At 39.5% G+C, this 23,425-nt stretch overlaps 3 protein-coding genes across 5 annotated transcripts; all 3 read right to left on the reverse strand.

Annotated features, from left to right (window-relative positions):
- Positions 1–395: 395 nt before the first annotated feature.
- Positions 396–2,810, reverse strand: LOC103475685 (uncharacterized). The gene is made up of 2 exons (XM_081597559.1): positions 1,066–2,810; positions 396–530 (listed from the first exon to the last, which is right to left on the reverse strand). Exon 1 carries the CDS (start codon positions 2,643–2,645, stop codon positions 1,248–1,250), a length of 1,398 nt encoding a protein of 465 aa, XP_081453685.1. The 5' UTR covers positions 2,646–2,810; the 3' UTR covers positions 396–530; positions 1,066–1,247.
- Positions 2,811–5,311: 2,501 nt separating this feature from the next.
- LOC103478425 (CUB domain-containing protein 1) lies at positions 5,312–13,880 on the reverse strand. 3 transcript variants are annotated; one of them, XM_008432282.3, is made up of 6 exons: positions 13,173–13,880; positions 10,576–10,779; positions 9,574–9,720; positions 9,133–9,483; positions 7,541–7,628; positions 5,312–5,928 (listed from the first exon to the last, which is right to left on the reverse strand). In XM_008432282.3, exons 1-6 carry the CDS (start codon positions 13,243–13,245, stop codon positions 5,787–5,789), a joined length of 1,005 nt encoding a protein of 334 aa, XP_008430504.2. In that variant the 5' UTR covers positions 13,246–13,880; the 3' UTR covers positions 5,312–5,786. The 3 variants fall into 3 exon arrangements, with proteins under 3 accessions (XP_008430504.2, XP_008430502.2, XP_008430503.2); XM_008432280.3 differs by having other exon boundaries at positions 9,574–9,918; positions 13,173–13,879; XM_008432281.3 differs by lacking the exon at positions 7,541–7,628 and having other exon boundaries at positions 9,574–9,918.
- A 134-nt stretch (positions 13,881–14,014) lies between these two features.
- On the reverse strand, positions 14,015–18,013 carry tmem158 (transmembrane protein 158). The gene has a single exon (XM_008432279.3). The coding sequence runs from the start codon at positions 17,614–17,616 to the stop codon at positions 16,903–16,905; it is 714 nt and encodes a 237-aa protein (XP_008430501.2). The 5' UTR covers positions 17,617–18,013; the 3' UTR covers positions 14,015–16,902.
- Between the last annotated feature and the right edge of the window lie 5,412 nt (positions 18,014–23,425).

Here is a 23,425-nt window from a genome sequence, read left to right on the forward strand (position 1 = left end):
AATTCTGACTTTAAACTCAGAATTCTGAGATTAAAGTCAGAACTGTTTTATTTTTTTTTTCCAGTGGCCCTAATCCTCTTCCGTATTCCTGAAGTAGATTTAATAATGTATACTTTCTACTTTTACTCCACTACATTTTACAGTAGGTATCTGTACTTTCTACTTCACTACATTTCTACAAATGTGTCGCGTTACTCGTTACATCCAAGTCGCATTGAGCTTTTTTCCCCCGTTAAAATGTGAAGTTCAGGAACTTAAGGTGGCGCTGTAAAATCCGATCGATAACATGACTTACGTGTCTGTTGTCACCCATCGCCTCCCCCTTGACTTGCACGCGGAGCTCCAGACATGCGCAGTGGTTTCCTCTGAGCGGGAGAAGGTGTCTGTCTAATTGTCAGTAATATAATAGCGCTGCATAAATCATAAGATATGGCGACATGTAAAATCAGCAGGGCTTCGCTTTCAAAGACGGTGGGACTTCGTCCAACTTTTAGCGTCACTTGGAAGGAAAGCTTAAAGAAAGGTAAGATCTGTGGACGTGATGCTAGCAAAGCTAGCTGTACAGAGACACATATGTTGCATCTGCGATGAAAAACGTTGTCACTCATGCGCTGAATTATTGTGTTGAGTTGTTGACTGAGGTGTCGCAAATATGGGACAACGCTGTGACCAAAGTCTGCTACATAGTGATATGACATTCTTTACTGATTAAATTTATTTCAGCTCTAAGTATTTAATATCTAGGTGTTTTTATGGGAATGTGAATCTTTCAGATCAATTTGAGAAGCAATTTTGATAGGTAATATATATATATATATAATATATATATATATAATTTTTTACAAATGTCGGATATACTTTTGTTTACATATTTATTTTTTATTTATTATTATGTCGGTTTTGGTCCTCCATATGTGTCTAGTTGTAGATTCTGTCTGTCTGTCTGACTGTATCTATATATATATATATATATATATGGAGAAAGAGAGAGAGTCTCCCTCTGCTCCTCTGCCTCCCTGTGTTTTGTCCGAGGCTCTGCTTCCCAGTGCTAACCCCAGTGCTAACCCCAGTGCTCTTTGCCACCTGCACCGGCGCCGTCCGCTGGACCCGCCTCCAGGGTCCACCTCTGCCTATTGGATCATTTCAGTGGAGATTTCAGACTGTGGCTGGAACCCGGAGCGCCCGGAGAGAAACCTGAAGACAGGAATCCTGTCAAATCTTTTTACCTTTTGTCCTCTGGTGTCTGATCAATTCTTCTCGTAAATGTAAATGAAACCGTTGTTGGACATGTCTTCACTGCAGTCGCTGTCTGCAGTGAAGACATGCTCGTTGTCTGTCTTCACGGTTTGTTCTCTCTTCAATAAATAACAGTAGACGTCTGTCAGCTTTGGATCCGCACAGATGACGGAGGACAGGTGGTACGTCTCCGTCCCACATTCTGCAGGCACATCGATGGTCTGAGTGGCTTTTGTTTGGTACTTCCTGGTCAACCTATGCAGAAAAAACACCAGGACCTTGTTATCGGTCAGGAAGTGTTTTTTCTGCCAAGGTGACCCGCAGCCTGAACAACGGCGTTTGCATGCCAAATCCAACCAGTATTCAAGCAGTATAGATATACTGGTTGAAAATAATACCGGTGGAAGGGCAATCATGGCGCCGTTGTTCAGGAGCCTGAGGGAAGTGGCTCCACAGTTAGAGCAAGAGTCATTGTCGTACAACTCTCTCTCTGTGTCACCGCCAAACGAATCCAGCCAGACAAGCACAGACTCCAGCAAACTTTTTATGTCGTAGTCCTTTCCCACGTCTGACGGCAACTTCGTCTCCCTCAGCTCCATCAGAACTGGGGAAAGGTCTTGTTGACTAAAATGCTTGCCGGGCTGACGAACAGCCGAGAAGAGGAGACTCCCACAGCAGGGGATGGACGATGCCTCCAGAAAAACCCTTTCCTTAGCGAGACACCGCTTGGTGACGCTCAGTTTTAGGATGCTCTGGAATGCAGCGTTCACCCAGCTGTTCTGGAGGTCATTGGAGAACTTGAAGAAGTTCTCCGCTTGTCCTGGTCCTGCAGATGTCCTCCTTACATCTAGCAGATCCGAGCCAACGCTATCTTCTGAGTTAACTCCAGAAGAACAGGAAACCTCAACAGCAACGGAAATCTTTACATTCAGAGATGGTTTGTCAGACAAATGAGCAACACTGTTTTCATCTGAATTACAACATTCCCTGTCCGGGGAACGTAATTCAAAGGACCCTGTGAAAGTGGCCTTCAGAGGACTCTCCTGCAAGGATGAGACCAGCGAAACCAAAGCTTTGGCTGTCACTTCAGCCACAGCTTTGGCTGCGAGATCAGCCGCAGACAAATCTTCCCCAGCCGGGTTAGATTTTTCTGCGACTGCAGTCTCACCCTTACGCTGTACCATCATCTCCGAACAAACCTCCCCAGTCGGGTCGGTTTGTTCTTTGGAAGTGGATGGAAATCCTTTCCATAATAGATCGTCCTCTTCATCCTGATCGTTTTCTTCATTGCAATCCTTCCCTGGAAAGAAACGATTGCACACTTTCTTCATCCCGGTGGTCCTGGCATGTCCGATGCCCCAACCAACCGGGAATATCAGGGGAACAAGCGCTGTCGCAAAACTGAACATTGTTGCTATAAACAAATCTGAAACTCCAAGAAATGTCTGGATCCTGACTGATGCTTAGAGATTCCAGTATTCAAGCATTAGAACTTCTTTGATCTACTGTGATGTACATTATGTCATCCATGACCTCATCAGTGAGCTCACTGGACTTCTGGCCAACGCCTTGCTTCTGATCGTTGCTATGGAAATGATCAGATCAGCTCTGCATGACTCAAGCTGACATATTTAAATAAAACGTTAGACTTTTTATTTATTTAACATGAAGAGATTAATAGATTTGTATATGATTTAATTTTTGCTTTTGTGGTTCTGAAGCCTTTTATCCACTATTATTTTTAATTACTATTATTAGGATTATTCATGTATTAATCATTGCACAGTGCTAGGAACAGTCTGTGACTTATTATATTTATTTTTATTAATTTTCGCAGACAATTTAATGCTGTGACTATTTTACCAAACATAAGAAACAAAAGCAGTAGAGCGATTCAGACCTGCACTTATGCATAATTTTATTGAGGTCCAGAACCCAGAAGTTCTTGGCTTGCGTCATTCAGGAGCCTTGGGGATAAAAAGGCTTCATGATTGTATTTCAAAGGCAGATTTAAAGAACAACTCGGGCAAGAGTTTGGGTCAGGTCAGGTAGACCTGTGCAGGAATCTCCACGATGTCAGTAACAGAGTAGCATGTCTTAGTAGGTGTATGTGTGTGTGTGTGCAAGTAAAATGCTTGCTACCTTTCTGTGCACAATAGTGGATATATATATATATATATATATATATATATATGCAATATTTATTTATTTATTTATTTTTTTGTCATAGTACCCCCCCAAAATTTAAAACTACTCCCACCCCTGGGTAAGACTTAATTTTTTTGTGTCACATAGCGCGGGGTGCTGGTCTTGGTCTTGACTTGGTCTCGGGTAGGTGGTCTTGACTACAACTCTGCTACGTGGCTCCTCGGTTGCATGTCCTCCCCACCCACCTTTCTGTTGGGTTTCTTTAAAAATAAATGCCACTAGTGGCAAAAAAAAAAGTGAAGTTCATGCTATGTTAGGACAGGAAACAAGATGTTTCCATCCCTAAAATTTTGATGCATAGAATCACATACGTAAGTCTAAACTATGTTACAGAGAGTAAACATAAAAACATGCTTTATCTGTGTCATTGTTCATTAAAATGGCACATTTCTAATGTATTAAAATTAAATACAATCGGTTCACTTAATGATATTGTATTAGGGATTAGGTAATGCATTCAGCAAGTACTTTTACTTTTAATACTTAAGTATTTTTAAAAGCTAGTACTTTTTTTTACATTTACTTAAGTACAAATGTTAATGTGGTAGTTTTACTTTTACTTGAGTACATTTTTGTCTCTGTATTTGTACTTCTACTTAAGTACATTTTTTGAGTACTTTCTCCACCACTGCAGTTCACACTTGATTTGCTCCATGTTCACTATTCCTTAGATTTATTGTTGGTTTTCTGTGACAGTCCTTGCAAAAGTGTAAAAATAGGATTTTTCTTAGCAAAAATCCTGAAAGTCTGAACAAATTGTGGGGGAGAAAGGGACAGTTAAGTTGTGGCAAATCAAAGAAATTAACAAAACAGGGCCGAACTACCAGCTACTCCAAGTGAAAAAGCAAACCCTGCTAATCTGATCCAACAAATGGATTAATCAAAACATTACACCCTAGATAAGCCAACCTGCTTATCTAGGGTGTTTCACAGAAAGAAACCTCAGTGATGAAAATGTACCGGGCACCTCAACCTTACCTAGTCTTCTAACTCCCAGTACAAACCTTTACACACAAGACAAGTATCAGAAAGCCAAGTGGAGAATCTCACAGCCCACAGGTGAGCGAGTAATATAGTGCTTCCTTGAGTCCTGATTGGCTCCTCACCAATCCACAAGCCAATCAGTTTTCATCCTACATGTGGTGAAAGAGGAGAGGAAAAGAACAGTCTGACTAGTCCAGTAGGTGGTGGTAAATACACCTTAAGTTGGTTGCCATTCGCCAGTAAAACACCAAAGAAGCAGAAGAAGAACAGTTTGGCAGACATGTAACAGGCAGCAGGAGTCTACTTCTAGGGTAAAACCATCCATCCAATTTCTTGACACCCTTATCCCTTAGTGGGGTCGGGAGGGTTGCTGGTGCCTATCTCCAGCTAACGTTGTCCACAGCTAACGGCGAGAGGCGGGGTCACCCTGCACAGGCCGCCAGTCTGTCACAGGGCAACACAGAGACACACAGGACAAACAATCATGCACACACACACTCACACCTAGGGGCAATTTAGACAGACCAGTTAACCTGACAGACATGTTTTTGGACTGTGGGAGGAAACCAGAGTACCTGGAGAAAACCCACCCATGCACAGGGAGAACATGCAAACTCCATGCAGAAAGACCCGGGCTGGGAATCGAACCAGAACCTTCTTGCTGCAAGGCAACAGCTCTACCAACTGCGCCACTGTGCGGCCCAGGGAAAAACCAGTTATGTTTTAAAAGTACAATACTGTGCAAAGTGATCATACAATATTAATGGGGTGTTATTTGGCTATATGGCGCAAAATTAAAAATCTTACAAAACAACCTCCACCATTCGGTTAAAGATTAATGCAATCTCATAAGCAAAAAAACAACAAAAACAAACTTCACACCTGTGAGTAACTTGAGATATATTTAGACTAGAAGAAAGAAATTAAAGGTAAAGTTTGGTCATGTGAAATAAAACACATTAACAGCTGCAGTCAACTTTGAACAACTTTGAACACAAGTGGTGTCCTAAAAAAATAACTACAACCCCCCCCCAAAAAAACTCAGAGATACACAAACGCCAAGATTGAGACACATGTTGAGGAAGTAAAATCAAAACAGGTCAAGAAGATCCAAGAGCTGAACTGAATCATCTGCTCAGTCGTTTCCTTTCAGACCTTGTGGTTGTTGAGTCGGAAGATGTTCCTCCTTGGTTTTTTGCTCTGAATCATCAATGTTGTCCACAATGAACTCCATGTAGTTGTTGGGAATCAAGTGTTCTTGTTCAGACTGGAAGAGCGACACGGTGCTGTCATCACCTCCTTTGTTCCTGATTGGTTTCCTTTTTAAATCAGGGAGGAACTCTTACGACTCACACAGGTCAAACACTATCTTTCTGCTTTCGTAGGAGGTGTGAGTAAACCATTAATTCATCATTTGATGGTTTCTTGGGTCTTGTCTGGAGATTGGTATTGCCTAGATTGTAGACTGACTCCTCTGTATGAAGATCTCTTTTCTTCTTCCTATTAACAGAAAAAAACAAGAAAAAACTGAGTTTGTTTTTCTAAGAGCTGACTTTTTACTAGAACTTTGAGTTTCACTGATAATAATCGCTTTGGCAAAGAATCTGGGTCTCTGTTGTTTCAGCAGCTATTTTTCCAATGTATGTATTTGGTTTCATCTCTTCTGAAGTCATGTTAATACACCAAAAACTCAAATTTCCACTTTCTCTAATTCTATGGCCTCTCTAGAAACTTTTAAATGATGTCTGGACAAAAGCATTTCTCTAAACACCCTGGAGAGGATACACAACATTTGAGTAATCACATCTTAATAACAACCAACTTCTTTACACATGGAAATTTGTTCCCCTACAGTAGATTTAATTTGCTCCAAGTAGCGATTCTTTTCTCCACACAGGTACCACAATACTTCTCATTGTAGAGCTACTGGATACTGGTCAAAGGGCTGCATGATCATTATTTAAATATTCAACAAATAATTTAAACTTTGTGTGCAAATAGTTATTGATGTGCAAATCTATTCTTAATGAGCAATGCTAAACAGTGTTAAACTTAAAGTGCAATTAGTAAATGGCTTGTACTTGTAGTCTTATCAAGTCTATAGGACCCCAGAGTACCTTACACTACATTCAGTTATTCACTCACACACTGAAGCTACTGGATAGTAACCACAGCTGCTCTGAGGCAGTCTGACAGAAGTGAGGCTGCCATGCCCTGGCGCCACCGCCACAAATTATATAAAATCTTAACGTTTTCGTGTTTTTTCTGTATAAATATCGATTAGATGAGGGATAAAAAAGAGAAACATGAAGGAATCTGTCTTCCACTGTTTCCATCTTCCATTCATTTTGCTCAAATAAACAACTTTAAATTTGTTTAATTGAACAAGTATCATTATGACATTTTGTTAAGGATGGTTTGGAAATGTGTATTTTTGGGCTACTTATGCAGAGAAGTATCTGCTATTATTTGCTATTAAAGCAGCCGCTTTCTTTCTTTAGTAAGTGCTTCAAATCCTCATAATCCTCCATTAAAAAATGATTTTTGTTTGGTGTGATGTATTATTTGTATAGTGCAGCATTAGTGGATTGATCTCATAATCTCTTGAACAAAGCTGTAGACCTGCATTCACCCAAATTACTTAAACTTGGCTCAACATAGCAGGACCTCCTGAGCCTGGTTTGGTCTTTGAAACAGATAAAACCAGAATGAACTGATGGTAATATGTCAAGTCTGGATTTATCTCTATCCTGAGTTTCTTAATCCTACTTTGGTGGAACAGCCCTCTAGTCAGATGAGTACAAAACAGTTTGTTTTTTTACCCACGTGTAAAACTAACACTCTGAACACACCATCTGCTTTTCTCCAACAGAAGCAAAGAGGCTGATTAGAGTTGATGAGAAGATGGAAGGAGCCTAATACATGTTAGACCTGTCAGAGGCTGTGAAATAGTTGAGAAAGACAAAGGTTCTTTCTCCATGACCTTCGACATACAGCGAGAGCTACAATTAAATGGTTTAGATCAAAGCATATTTATATTTTGTGCATATGCAGTATGCATCCAAGCAGATCACATAAGGCTTATAAGGAAAAACTAAGCTCCAGACTTCACCTCGTCACAATGAAAACCACCAACAGCACAATGAGGATAATGATGTTCACAGCAGCCAACACACCGACACTGGTAAACCGTTGAGGTTCTAGAAGAGGGGGGAAAAAAGAGAACAAATCCCACATTTAATCACTGTTTTCTTTCATCGTCTTTGCTTAAAACTTATGAACATCAGGAAAATGTGCTCTTTCCTCCCCTCCTCATTGCTCCTGTTTTCATTTGTTAGGAAGAAAATGAATCAATGACTTATCTATATCAATAACTGATTCATCTTGCAGATAGAACAAAAAGACCCCGGCTATGAAAGAACTAAAACAGCATATCTGTAACTTTGACATTCCAGATGTGTTTTCTATCATTTTATCTCGGTATAAAACAGAAATCAGTCACTCAGAACACAGCAAGAGTTAGGAACCTTAACTGGTTTCATATTAAATGATCTGATGGAAAACTTAATGACCAGCAATTATTTTTAGTCTGATTTTGATCACTTAAGTATAAAGTGCCATGTACATGTATTTATATCCCCTTGAACATTTCAAGATGGTAAAGACAATGGTACAGCTGGACACTACTCAGAATCAGAGAGGACATCAGTCCAGCACCCTAAACAATCTGACTTTAAAGGAGGAGGACACAGAAAAAGTGTAGTTAAAACAAAAAAGACAAAAGAAATCACATAAAGGACACGGCAAGCATGATGAAGACTTGCTGTGGTCTGGCATGTGGCCAAGTGTTGTGGCAGCATCATGATGTGGGGATCAGGGAAGCTGGTCAGAGGTGATGGGAAGATGGATGGAGCTAAATACAACTGAGGAAGAAAACCTGGAGGCTGTAAGGCCAGATTCAGGCAGAGATTCAATCTACAATAACATTAAAATGCAGCTCAGAACCACAGTATAACGGTTTTGATCAAGCAAATTCATGTTAGACTGGCCTAGTCAAAGTCCAGAAGTAATTCCTACTCAGTATCTTGGAAAGGACTTGAAAATTACTGTTTACAGACAGATGGCAGTAAAATGTAAAAATGTCTGTCTTGATGTTTGTAGGATCACATAAAACTTTTGCTTAGTGTATTTTAGTAGTAATTAAATTATATTAAAGCACAATTTAAAGTGTACTAAGTGTACTTTCATGTACTTTTTTTTAAATTTAAGTTACACTTGGTATACTTTAAGTATATTGCTTTTATGTAAAAAGTAAATGCATGGATTTAGGCTATTCCATGAGTCCCCCTAAAATGTTTCTTTGTCAATTTAATTGTACCGGATGTTTAATGATTGAAAGTGTTAGGAAAAGTGACATCTATGATAGGAAATCATAGATGTTTGTAGGTTTGAACCTGCAGGTTTGAACTTGCAAACATCTATGATGACATTTCTTGTCATCATAGATAAAAAACTGATGATAGGAGCTGCAAATGCTAACAACCTTTAAAGTACTAAACAAAGTCTGTATCAACTTCAGAAAAATTAAAAATGAGTTTCTGGGTTCAGGTCTACCAGACTTCCCCTTTAAAACAACAAACCAGATCTTATTCCCATTGAAACATTTACTGCATCATAACATTTGAAGCAATGTTCTACACAAACCTGGGAAAGCAGTCACTGTGAGGCTCATGGAGAGTCCATCAGAAGGTCCTGTGTCCATCTGACAATTCTTCAGCCTGAGTGAGAAGCTTCCCTGTTTCTGTACTGGCTGATCACCACGAAGAAGAACATCCTTGGTACTTGTCACTTTGTTTCTAAACTCCACATACGTCTTGTCCTTTAAACAAGTCGGCTTCTTCGGGATTGAAAATTTAATTGCTGTCTTGCAATTATTGGGGATGTGAAAATACCACTCCATCAGCTCTGTGTCGGGAAAACTGTTTGGGTAGTTTGGTGTCAGCAGCGTTGAGGACAACAAGCCTTTTTGTAGTGTGACTGAAATTTTGGCAAAGGCTGTGAAAGAAAGAAAATACACACAGCTGGTACTGTGGAAGATACACAAAAGATGTTTAACAATAAAAAATAAAAAATAATGATACTAACTTGGTATTCTCTCCACTGCTGACACTAAAAACATGTCAGAACTTGACTTCTGTCCTGCTGGGAGGTCCAGAGAGAAGCTGCCCTGACCCTGGATGGTTACACTCCTGATGGTCCCAGATGAGCAGAATTTCCCTAGGAGAACCTTTGCTGCTCGGAGAGTGTAGGTCTGTTTATTAGCACAGCTGTCGCTTGGAGAAATCTGATTCAACCTCGTGTTAGCAAATTTTATCTGGAATGATTTTTGTGAATCAGCCTCAATTTCCCAGACAAACTTGCGGTCGAATGGCAATAAATCTGAGAATCCAATGTAAGGATTAATCAGGCCACAAAGCTCCAAGTTACATGCTGAGAAAAGAAAAGTCAAGTTTAGAGACAATTTTATAATTTAGAAAAATATATCCATGTCATTTTAGCTTTTATTACAGAGCCATCTTCTCACACTAGAAGCTCAACCCTTAATTTGAAAGAATTTGTTCAACAGAGAAAAATAATAATGTTTTTAACTAAAGTGGGAAATATGTACAGGTCATTTTTACCAAGAGGAAAGTATTTATTCTTTCATAATGTTTCACAATGCTGTAGCATTAAGAGAGGGATCTTTGATCATTTCTTGCTTGTTTCCTTGCAGATGCTACCAGATTTTCTTTCTTTCTTCTCAAAATATCCTGGTATTTCAACCAGTTCCTGGTGCCAGGCTCTCCATCCAGGTCCTCAGGGATTTTGGAAGAAAAGCAGGCCCACAGAATGATGGATCCCTAATGATAGATCTGTTTGTGCCTGAAAATCTCATCTAAGCAAAGCGTTTGGTTCAATTTAAAGATTTAATAAACACTTCACATTTCTGTCTGTGATGGTAGGAGAGAAAAAGTTCCTCTTCTGCCAATATAATTAACAAAGTAATTCATTGTGTTAGTTGAAATTACTCTCGGTACTAGAAATCTCAATTATCTGCATTTCTCAACATTTGAGATCAACTAAAGTAAATAAAATGTTATGTTTTACCTATTTTGTGAACAATTTCCACCTTGAAAAAATCTTGAGGCTTGGTGCAATTAAACTCCAGATCTGTTCTGTTAACCAATGTGAGGCTGTTGTAACATTGTCGTTGGGTATTATTAGATGTGCACACTTTGCAGCTGCTGGCTTTACTGTTGATGATGTTGATGATGCTGCCATCTAAAGGAAATACAGTCAACGTCAGGCCTCCTGGAACACATCAAGAAATGATATATTTATCATATAAAGAGAGGAGGGTTAAACAAGTTTATAACACAGATATTAAAAATGCTCTGCAATATTTGTGCATTACTGTGAGTCATGACAGGGCAGGACTGTTCTGCTGAGTTATTGTTGCACATAAAAATATTACTTTTTAAGACAACTTTGTGTTTTAACAGGATTAATTTAACATTTCAGCTTCACCGTAAAACATTTGAGCTAAAATTACCGTATTTTCCGCACTATAAGGCGCACCTAAAAACCTTCAATTTCCTCAAAAGCCGACAGTGCGCCTTATAATCCGGTGCGCCTTATATATGGACCGATATTGAGCCACAATAGGTCTAGCAACTACGGTAAGTAGCCGCCGACTTCATTTTTGTCCGTAGAAGAAGAAGTGTGCGGTGCATGCTGGGATAGTTGTCAGAACGCTGGTTTGTAATCTATTAATAAAGTTTGACTGACCTATCTACCTACCGACCGTCTAGAATCAGGTCGTCTGCAGGTCATTTAGCACCACGTTCTCCACGAACATGCGAACATGCTGTGCACGAATGGAGAAGGGTGACCATCGTCCGGCCACGCCCCGGCGACTGTTGTGTTGATGCATAACATAACTCCAGCCTCTACTGTAGCATCTATTGTATGCGCCTTATAATACGGTGTGCCTTATATATGAAAATAGTTTTAAAATAGGCCATTCATTGAAGGTGCACCTTATAATCCGGTGCCCCTTATAGTGCGGAAAATACAGTAGTTGTGTCTACTACCTTCTACTCTTTAATTCAATTTTTTTTTTTTTACGAGTTTTGGATTTCGAAGCAAAATGTGTGAGTTTGTGAAAGATAAACTTACAGCCGTAAGTTGTGTTAACGTTTAAATTATTTTGTCAAACCTCCAAGAGTTGAATAAACTCGAATTTTTAAGCTAGCAAAGGAACTGTTTCCCAGTGTACTTAGTGGCATGTTTTTGTATCCTGTGTGGCATATAAGTGAAAGAACAAATTTGAAAAAATTAACAATGTAAGCCCTAAAAAGGTGAGTTTTATTTCGCAGATGAAGTGACGGATTTGACACCTTTATTGAGACACACATGAGTGGAATGTTTTACAGTCAGTGTCTGATGAATATGTTCTCTGCTTACACCCTTGTCCCTCAGTGGGGTTGGGAAGGTTGCTGGTGTCTATCTCCAGCTAACGTTCCAGGCGAGAGGCGGGGTCACCCTGGACAGGTCGCCACCTGTCCAGGGTAACACAGACACACAGGACAAACAACCATGCTGGCTGTCACCTATAGGGACAATTTGGAGAGGCCAATTAACCTGACAGTCATGTTTTTGGACTGTGGGAGGAAACCGGAGTACCCGGAGAAAACCTACGCATGCACAGGGAGAACATGCAAACTCCATGCAGGGGCAAGGAATTGAACCCAGAACCTTCTTGGTGCAAGGCAACAGCTCTACCAACTGCGCCACTGTGCAGCCCTGTGTTCTCTGCTCATGGTTTGCAATTCCCGGCTTTTTTCTATTAATACCATAATAGTTTAAGGCATCACAGATAAGAGGGAAAATTTGTTGGAAAATTTCGTAGAAAATTTGATATCACCCTCTGTATCCCTTGTCTATTTTCCCGAAATATTGCCCTACACTGAGATGAATCTCCACCAGTAGCTCCGAGAACAAACGGATTATGTAAAAAAGGTTTCTTCGTTGTTATTTCTTTATTTCTCCAAATTAGCAGGAGGATGCTAATTTGGCAATTTGGTTTGAACCAACCAGCCCCATTACCTGCATCCAACTGCATTACTCAACTCACTCTGTTTTGGGGGGAGAAAACCGTGCCAAGTTTTTTTTTTTTTTTTGCCTTTCGTTGGTTTGTTTGCCTCGGTGCCGCACAGGTAAAACCGGCTCGACCGCCTCAGAACTCATGTTGCGTTTAAAGACAGCTCGGAAAAACACGTTACAACATGTCAACAATAGTTTAAATAGATTTACTGGCTGTAAAAAAGAGCGGGAGACAGAGGGCTCTGATACGGGGAAAGTGCGGGAGCCCCTACCGTATCAAATCGAGGTAGGATTAATAGAAAGTTGTCCACTCTGAGGTAAAAATGAAAGAAATAGCTTCCAGTCGTGGGTGGGGCCACGGCTTACTCACTGGGCGGGCAATGCTTCCCAATGCCCGCCCACACCGCAGGTGTTCTTATTCACACACATACCAAACACAAAACACAAAAAAGTAAACAGGACAAGCAGAAAATGAAATCGTTCACTTTGCGCTACAAAGCATCAAGGTTGCGTTTTAATTTAATTAACATCTTTAGTCATTACCAAGCAAGCCCGCCAGCTAAATTTAGTTGGTCTGCTGTTAAAATGTTATTACTCACCAGAAACGATGGAGACGGCCGTGATAAAAAGTAAAATCTGCAGAAATATTCTTTCTGATTTATTAAAATACATATTGTGTATTTTAATAAGATGATCCTGAGCTTAATTGAAAGCAGTGAGCGCTTGTTTCATGGCTTGTTATCGTCAGGAGTCACAGATCCTTGCTTCCTAGTCCAGGTGTAGCACAGGATGTTCCTTATAAGGTTTGTTTTCCTTCCGAACATACCTGGCAGGAACAGGAAGAGAATGTGACTGCAGACAGGTAAGGAAGTGACCAATGTGACAATTTCGGCAAGCATTTTTATTTGGAAAATTATAAAAAAATTAAAAGAAAAATAAAAAGGAAAAAAAATGATTCTGACCTTAATGATTTTACACCTGTGTTGGATGTCTATTTAATTTCCTAAAACAACAACAAAAAAAGAAAGTCTTGTCTGACGTCCAGACATTGAGTTGCTGTTGGTTGTCATGGTTAAACATCCAAATAAAAGAGGACCTTCATAGAGTTTTCCAGAATTGGTCATTTGGACCGGACTCAAATGATCTCCATCGTCTAATGTTTAGTGATACAGATTGCTTAAAGAGAATGTGTACAAATATAAATGATTAATTTTGCTAAACTTTGTAGCAAATGAAATAGTTGGATTACTGTATGAAATAAGTTTTCAGTAACTCAGGACTTCTAGTTGTTGGTGTGATATTCTTTCTTAAAAATTAACACTTACAATATATATATATATATATATATATATATATATATATATATATATATATATATATATATATATATTTAAATTCTAATAAGAAAAATAAGCACAAACAAAACATGAACTAATGCTGGTACCTTTTCCTGATTTTATTCCGTGGAATTGATTCAGTCACATGTTATCTTTACAGTAAAACACCCTTCTGCTTTTACAGGAATGCTGCATCTCTATGAGATGACTGGGCAACACTGAAAGCAGTCAGTCAGACCTGAGGTGGGACAATCTTTTTACGAATTGATCACACAGATAAAGACCATTATACTTTGGCACACGCAACTGACTGTCACGAAAGTAGAATGGCAGCTTGGGTAAACCAATTGTCTAGGTAGGAGAAAGGTATGAAGACAGGGAGAAGAGACAGGCGCATGTCATCACAAGGAGCAAGAAAAAAGTCAAATAATAAAATAAAATAGACAAACTGGATTTTAGAAACCTATAAAATTTATATTTAATTATTTTCCTTAGAAGAAACAGGATAACCAAGTGATTTTTGATATCATTTGAACAGAACATTAAATCTGTTGTCATGAAAATATTTTTTTTTCTTGTTTTAAAGAAAAATAGCAGCAGCCTGCTCAATTTGTTAATCTTTTTTGCATACAGAAACTATCTTATGATATTAGAATATCTCTTTTACTTACAATTCCACGGTTTTCCTAAAAAAATAAAAAAATAAATAAAATGACCAAACAGCAAACTGAGCATGCTGAAAAAAAATCTATATAATTCAAAAATTGTAATAACAGAGTTAAGCCTTGAACTAACTGATTTAAAACACAGAAAGACGGTCAGAGAAAACTGTAGTAGGCTAAAGGATTTAAATATTTATTTCATTGAAAGTTTGAAACATTAATGCAAATAAACAGATATATAAGACTTATAGAAATGTAACAATATGATAATTAAAACATTTTTATAACTACATGTATTTATAATGGTTTTATTAAATAATAAATGTTGCAGAGCTTGATTATAGGTTAAGTATCCCACAGTGACAGCACACTTTAATGTTGTTTTCTGTGCAAAAGTCCTAAATTTGATATAATAAGGCAAAAACAGTCTAAAAGATTAAAAACTATACAAACACTGTTTAAAGATAGAAGGTGGCACAGTTTACGCTGACATTATCTAGGAAGGCTTATAAGGGTGTACAAAACACATTGGTGTTGGTCCCAGTATAGATTACCATTGGCTATTATAATTAGACGTTACCTTGGTTTGTCCTAAAGAGGAGGAGTCTAAAGGGAAAAGATCAACCCAAACCTCAGAGGGTCTCCACATTCATTTACTGAATGGCTACAGTTATCGTATAGGCAGCACAGGCTATATTCATATATTAAAGTTTGTTTGTTTTTTCCAACACACTGAAGTCAGCGTCCGACTGCACTTGGCTGGGCTATTTTACTGCATTTAACAAGTCAGGAATACCTTTGATCTACTTTAGATGGAAATTTAAAATCTTAGACTGGTCAGATTTGAACTGGATTGTTTTACATCTATCAAATACAATTTGTGAAAAATCTCAAATGTACCTTTTTTCACCCTAGGACACCTTATATGGGCTACAGCTAGAAAATTACACCACCAGGAGAGCTCAGACTTTTACAGCATTATCCTGCACTAAACGACAGATACTTAATCAGTGAAACTTTTCTTCAAAGCTTTTACAGAAGAACAAGTTTGTAGCATCTTACATTACAGATCCAGCTTTATGATTACATACCTAGAACATGAACACAACTATGCAGCTCTAAAGATAGAATCTAGAAACATAATATGTTGGGATCTTTGGAACAAAACATGAAACCTTATTTGTTTACGGTCTAAAAATAATTTGCATGAGCTCCAACTTGAAAATTGAATCACACAGACAGCGAAAGTCTGGACTCGTCCAGGCTCGTCTGTCGTCAGTGTATAATAATTCTAGGTTTTAGTTGTTTCATTTCATAATGAACCTCATTTAAGGTGATCCTGAGGCAAAATGAAGCTTTAAAATCAAGTTTTTAAAAAGTTGTTTTTACAACTGGGCTCACATATCAAAAAACATATTTTATTCAGATGTGAACTGTTTAAGTGGTGTACTTTTCAACTTTTCAACTAAATAAGTTGGTCTTATGGGGAAAAAAAGCCTTCAATCAAATTTGAATCAGAAATTACACATAGTGCAACCACTAATGTAAAATTGTTTTATAAAATGTCAGGAAGGAAGGCATGTAAAGTGGTCTCAAGCAAAAATAAATAAATAAAACAAACAAAAATAAAACAAAACCTTACAACAGCTCTATGCTTTCTGCATTTTCTGAAACTGGGTTTCAGAAAATCCTCTGATCATACACTGTCTATCAGTAATGTAGGATTGTTCTCTATAGGATTTAATTGTCCAGGTTTTGTAATCTTCAAGCTGGAGCCCAGGTCAGATGGTCTCTGAGCAAAGGGAGAATACTGAAATGTCTCTTTTTTTTAGACAGAGAAACAACTAGGACTGCAAAACCACAGCTTATGTTTTATAAAATATGTCTTACAATAGTCATGTCCTGGTTTGAGCTGTCTATGTGGCATGATTTATCAAACGTGATCCAGTTTGAACATTAACTTAGTGATGTCAAAACAAACCTCAAAATAGTTTCTTTTCTTTATTTTTTAAAAACTGAATCAACCAATCAGAAACTATGTTTTACATAGTCTGTATTTAATGTTTTTTATGTATTAAATACAGGCTTCGTAAAGCTAGAATAATCGTCTTGGTGGTGTGATTTGCGAGGGGTTCTCATGGAAAATAAGCCTTAAAAATGCTCATTCATGACATTTCACAAAGGTTTCACAAATCCCAAATTGTATTTGATAGACTGCAATAAATCTAAAATAATCTTGGTGAAATTTGACCTTTCTTATTATTCAGATTTATGACGGCAGGGGTCGTTAAATGCAGCGGAATAGCCCTTTAGTGGCGTGGGTTTCTCAGTTATCTGGGTCTCCTCTGCTCCATACCGTTAGGCAGAAACCCTGCAATGATCGGTACCGGCCATATGAGAGCAGCAACACTCCACACGATGATGACCAGAGTCATGAAACAAGCCACAAGTGTCGACTCGATGGGCTTCCTGTTCAGCCTCCAACTTTTGTCCCCCCTCAGCTCGTCCAGGCTGAAATCCACGCAGCAGAAAGCCACCTGGTCCCCGCTCTGCTGTCCCCTCGACCTGCCCTGGCCGAAGCGGCGGTACCGGGACATCCCGCAACCCACGCACAGCCTCATCTCCTGCTGACCCCCGGTGACCCCGAGGTGCTCGATCACCACGGGTGAGATGGCCCGGTTGAAGGAGGCGGAGAAGAACGCCCTGCCGTGGTTGTTGGTGGTGTAGACGAGCACGTCACACTGGAAGCCGAAGCTGCTGTCCCAGCGGGCCACCAGCGAGGTGGGCAGCAGCCTGTGGACCGTCACGTTGCACTGGGACTGCGCGGGAGCGAGGCTCTGCAGCGGGGATGCTTCGGGCGAGGCGTCGCTCTCCTCCACGGACCTCTTGGAGAAGCGCACGTCCACCTCCAGGTTGGCCATGAACCTGTTGGAGGAGTTGATGGGCGGCAGGAGGAGGTCCTCGTCGCTCCAGCCTCGGCATGGCGGGAGAAGTGCGGCCACCGCGGTCAGAGCCAGCAGGAGGGTCGGGGAGCTGTTCAACATGGCACAAGGCGCGTCTCTCCGGCTCGCATGGTGCTTCGAAGAGCCTCGGACGGCAGGCGGGAAGGCAGGGCAGCGCGCAGAAACGCTTAACGCGTGTGATTTCTTTTTTTAAATAAACGGAGCTCCCAAGAGGAGAAATTCATTCACAACGAACCCGTCCAACTCTCGCCATAGGCGCGCATCCTTCCTCCCTGCATAGATCTTTCCCCGCTGTCTGGCTCTTCAAACCCAGCTCTGTGCGCTCTGAGCTCGGCTCTGCCACTTCAGGTGTGAGCACTGAGCACCAAAACACTGGGGAATGGTGTGGGGAGAGTCTCCAGTGCGCAGGGACAGCAGAGACGAGCGCAACACACGCCGTCCGCTTAATGACGCTGACCTGCTTTTAGAAACTTCCTGGCGGCAGAAGACCCTAATTCCTGATAGGAAAAGCAATTCATCTCAGTCTGGTGTCAGAGCCAATGGAACTGTTGCTCCATATTAGCCAGTTTATCAGCTCAAGCCAGCTTTTGTAGGATTGGGGGGAAACGAGCTTAGTTAGAGAAGTCCTTGAAGTCCGTCTGTGCACAGTTTTGTCCTCAATTTATCAAAGCCGCTCCAGAATAATACTCAATAATTCAAACCCCTCAAACTTTACCTGCCACCACAAACATCAACACATTTTATATTTGTACACCAATGTAAGAAAGTAATTGTAAAATGGAGCAAAAATGCTTGCTTTGCAGGATATTTTTCAAATAAAAATCTACAAAGTGTGGCATGCACCTCGTCCCTCTGAGTCAATATGTCACAGGAACACATTTTTCTGCTAGAGACTAAAATATATGTAAAATTTTCTTGACCAATCAAATAGAGAGCATCTGCGAGCATGAACTTTAAATTTGCCACATATTCAAAGATGTATTGGGGTCTGGACTTTAATTGAGCCATATTAGCACATATGCTTTAACCCAGTCTGTTGTAGACCTAGTAGATCTAGTAGTAGGACAACTACTACTAGAGTAGTTGGAAAACCCAAAGATACATCTTTGGGTTGCTTTTCTCTACAGCATGGTACTGCCGGCACTATTTTTCAATATGGAAATAGTAATGTGTGACTTGTGAGGTGAATTTATTACCCTGAATTTCATTTCAGTCTAGGATGGCAGAGAAAAGAGAGTTAAAAACCAAGCATCATTTCACCCAACATCACAATCAAGTGCTACGTTCTGGTGATCCATCACACCAAATTCTAATAAAACACACTCAGTGGTGTGGAAAATGTAAAAATATCTGCTGGGTATGAATACTTTTGCAGGGCACTTTAGTGTTTCTGTGAAGTTGACAAAGATGGTAGAAATGTCAGATTCAGAGGTGACTTTTCTGATAAGGTCACACTAACGAATATGCCTGGTGTTTCATTTGAGTAATTGCTCAAAACATAAGAAGATAATCCGCGTGCCATGCACGGAAGCTTAACCTCCGACCCTTTCTTTATTCTGAATAAATTTGGTTTGCTGAGCTTCAGAAGTACATAAAAGTTTCTATAAGGGAAAACTGTGTGCAGCTTTCACTCATTCCACCCTAAAAATAAAATATTTAATTTAAAAGATCTGAAACAAACTTGCTATCATTGGTGAAAGTAAGTGTGCTACTACCAGTGTTGATAAAAAAAGTTATAGTTTAACAAGGTATTTTATCACCACTGAATAAATACACATTTTCACTATGAAATGATGCTACTGCATCAAAAACGAGTTTATTTTAAGGATTTTTATTTATGTTTAACAGATGTGCAAACATTTTTGAAGAGCCCTGAAATGTAGGTGACCTGAAAAGACCGTGCTCATTTGTTTTTACATGTTATATGACACAAATCTGAGAGCCATACGTTTGGTCGCAGTCATTTAAAAAAACAAACATATTTCATATGCTTTGTTTTTATTTTTTCCTGGCATTTTCAAAAAAAAAAAGTCATCTGTTTATAATCCCTTGTGTGTTCACCTGCTCTCTGCTCACAAGCTTTGTTTATGCCGGTGCTTGTCTTCATCCGCCACATTGTGCACTGAGGGGAAGCCAGACACACCAATAAACATGTGGCTTTGTCACCTGGTTGCTCTAATGCTGACTGAAACAATATTTAGATCTTTGGTTGAACACCTGGTCAGTTTTGGCAGTGAATGTTTCAAACTGGATTTAGCTCAACTCAAATTCAAAGTACGGGAAATACGATGCACTTTTTCACAGCATGTCTCTTTAATGTTATTCATTCCTAAAACAGATAAATAAAAACCTTTATAAAGCAACCGCAAACTCAAATCTATCACCACGCAGCACTTAACTTCTATTGTCCTCATGCTGTCGTGTTTCTATTTTATCTCAGCCCTTTTGAAAAGGTTTTAAAGTTTTCACTCTGGAAATAAATGTGTTTATTTCCTCCCAACAACTTATATATAACGCATCAGAAACTATTATGAGATATTGACAGAACTGGGTCATTGACCAGGAGCCAAATCATGATGAATTATGCTGTTTCATCTTTTGCAGGCTGGGGAATTTAAATGCTACCTGGATGAACTGATTCCTTTTGTGCTATTTAAATGGTGTAATTTGCTCCAGAGTCCTGCCTCTCTGTGTTTGATGTGAGTGCCCGCTGAAGATAAAGATGCTCTGGCCTCAATTTACACCTGAAAGACCTTGTCCTCTTGTCCCAGTTTAATTATGACAGCACACTCAGCCTCCTTTTTTTTTTTTTTTTTTTTTTTTGCTTTAAAACAATTACCCAGTTGTTTGGTTCTCTTTCTGTAAATTCAGATATCTGTCTGTCTCTCTGAAACCCTCCCACACGCCTCCCGAACGCGGGTCCCTTTCGCATCAGATATGCTCCAGACAATGTAGCGGCGAACAGAGGAGGGAGATGTAAATGACTTCCCTGCTCATTAATTATGCTATAAAAATGTAAATTGATTTGGTGACAAAAATGCAAATGGAGTAAGATAAAAGTCTCCCCCTGCTGAAGGAAAGTGTATGAAAGATTCATTTTCTAAAAATGTGCCTGCGTGTTCAGGGGAGCAGGATCTGCAGCCGCTCCTCCTCCTCGGCCTTCATCAGCTCCACATTTTGTCAGACGCTGGTGCTCTGACCCACCGGCTCTAACACACAACCGCCTTAATTAGATGTTGAGGATTGGGTTCATGCATTTCGAGAGTAGGAGTGTTAAATCTCCTGTTTTACATCCGAGCCCGGTGAATCTGTCGTCTACAGAGGTTTCTGTCGCACTGCAAGGCACTGAGAATTTATCACCAAGGCAATAAAGTGGTGGCCTCATACTTTCATGAAATAATATGGGAGTTTGTTTGAATAATTAATGGTGATGATAATAAAGCAAATAATGACAACCTAATCAGAGATATTAATTTAAAAGCAGTAGAAGTTGTCTGGTTTCCGAGAGGCTTAGAGCGGTTTTATCTTAAAAAGCTAAAGCAGATTGACAGAATATTAGGTTGTGTAATTTTAATAGGCCACACATTAGAGCACTTTCTGTTTAATGTGGGCAGAAGTCTTCATTCTTGATGCACGAGGGCATTCCTTTTATTTTACATGCATAGTCCGGTTCAACCTGAACATCAGGGGTCAAGCAGAGATCCTGACAGAGAGCTTTAACTGAGTGGGTTTAAAGATTTCCCCTCTAAACTCAGTGAAGCTAAAATACCCAAGTCCACACTTGCGTTGTGGCAGCTGCAGTAAGCAGCGTCTCATTGAGCTGAGCACGATCAGCCTCTTTTGATGTTTAGAAAGTGTACCACTGACATGTCTCAGCAACTGTGTTTTATCTTTTTAAGGAGTAAGAAGGAGGTGAAGTGAATCTGAAACATCCTTCTTTTACCCGTGAGATCTAAATGTGACTCCTGCAGAAAACCCACCTGAAGCTGAAAGATTTCGTTCATTTGAGTCTTTTAGTCTGTTTGCTTGCTTTTAATTAGAAAGTAATAACTTTTCACTGACAGTTACTATTCAGTATTTTCTAGTTTTTTTTTAAACTTTGTGAGTTTGCTGTGTTGTGCTACATGACATCTTTATTAAGGAATAGTCCCACTATTTTAGGGATTTCACTTGGACATATATTATCCGACTCCTTTTTGATGCTTCTTACTCCTGACACATTTGGATTTAAATAGTTTCCATTTGTATCTGATGACAAATGAGGCAGGTGACTCTGAAAAGATAATTAAACAATGTCAAATGAATCTAAATGTTACTCCATTAGAGTAAAACATGTCAACTATTACTCATTTCTCAATAACCAATGTGAAAATTCTGTTTTCACAAGTATTTACAAGATTTATCTTTGGTGATGACGTCACTGTGAAAAATAGTTGTGTGACGAAAAGTCTAACATATCCATACATTTTTATACATGCAATTTAGAGACGTTATTGCGGTTTGACGAAATTTCATAGATATCTGTAAATGAAAGGGTTAAAACCCATCCTGTGCGATTTCCTCTTCAGAGAGTCGTATTAGGCTGCTGGTTAATCATCACTCTTACATTCACAATAATCACTCTGGGCATAAATATTACACTAATTAGGAGTTCATTTATGCAAGCACAGAAAGGCAGTTCAAAGAAAAGTCAATCTGAAACATAATCATGGCTGAACATTGGAGTCAGTGGTGTGTTAATGGTTTAAGTGTTTGGTTTTAATAGAGTTGCACAAGAAAAAAAAATAAAACAAATCCAATTGAACCCTTAATAACTTGATTTTAAGGTGAATATAAATATTTTAATGCACAAACTACATTCAGAGGATAAAATTAGTATCACTAATGGTTGATCAGACTATTCAATATTCACATTAGCCTGATAAATTGCGATTTAACATGACATTTCTCAGCATATCAACTTTCACAATTACGACATAAATAAATAATAAATAACTCAAGTGTGATGGGGTTCCTGGGAGACGCAGAAACATATTCTGCTGCAAAGATTCGATTTTTAATCCGAGATCCGAGGTGCAGCTGTGCCAGATGAAACATCAGGATAAATCACGATGTGGCCCCAGAGATCCCCCCAGATTGAGATTTTGTTTGCGGCTGCAAAGCTCCTCATCTTCTTTTGTGCAATCATGCTCCTCTCTTTGCCTTCGGTCCCAGTGAGAGCAGATAAGCGAGGGCCGCACAAGCCTGTTGATGTGAAATGGGCCCGGGAAATAAAAATCACACTTATCACTTTCCCTGAAACGCGGTCAACAGCAGGCAGAGACCCATCAGCCTGCCTGTCCTCCCTCCCCGGGAACTGAGAGGGTGTGAGATTGCTTCCTGGGCCGGAGCATCGGTCGGACAGATACGGATCGAGAATCAGACTCTGGGTCACGAAAGGTCAACCTTGGACAGGTAGCGACAGGCCCGCCCTCATATGCATTCTACCGAAAACATTGCTGCCACTGTAGCTCTGGGAGGCTGTTTGTCATCTGCCGCTCTGCTGCTGACATGCAATCAGAAAAAGGGGGTGATTACCAGCGGCTGTTTGTCATGTCGGGAATCAGGAGGCGTTTGCTAATGGAACAGAGGGGTAATTGGTTGCTTTCGGCATGATTTGTTTGAGAAACACAAGTCGACCAGCTTGACATAAGCATAATGTTGCATTCCAAAAAACAATGTTACTTTCCAATGTAATCCAGATGAAGAAAAAAAAAATAAAAGCGTCTTTCATTTTGTTCCATAAAAAAAACAATGAAAAAGATTCATAAGGATGAGGAATCCTGAGACAAACTAATTCCAGGTTTTATGTCAAACTTTATGCTATAAACTGCCTTAATTCATTTAAACA

The sequence above is a fragment of the Poecilia reticulata genome, chromosome 16, assembly GCF_904066995.2.
Source record: "Poecilia reticulata chromosome 16, P_reticulata-male-v2, whole genome shotgun sequence".
Taxonomy (NCBI): Eukaryota; Metazoa; Chordata; class Actinopteri; order Cyprinodontiformes; family Poeciliidae; genus Poecilia; species Poecilia reticulata.

Bases quoted from the DNA above. Each gene is read 5' to 3' on its own strand.
- tmem158 (XM_008432279.3), bottom strand. From the start codon at position 17,616: ATGTTGAACAGCTCCCCGACCCTCCTGCTGGCTCTGACCGCGGTGGCC.
- LOC103478425 (XM_008432280.3), bottom strand. From the start codon at position 13,245: ATGTATTTTAATAAATCAGAAAGAATATTTCTGCAGATTTTACTTTTT. The intron at 9,919-10,575 runs GTAAAACATAAC...TTCTTTTCTCAG, and splicing joins GGAAATTGTTCACAAAATAG to CATGTAACTTGGAGCTTTGT. The intron at 5,929-7,540 runs GTGAAGTCTGGA...TTCTGTTAATAG, and splicing joins GTGGTTTTCATTGTGACGAG to GAAGAAGAAAAGAGATCTTC.
- LOC103475685 (XM_081597559.1), bottom strand. From the start codon at position 2,645: ATGTTCAGTTTTGCGACAGCGCTTGTTCCCCTGATATTCCCGGTTGGT.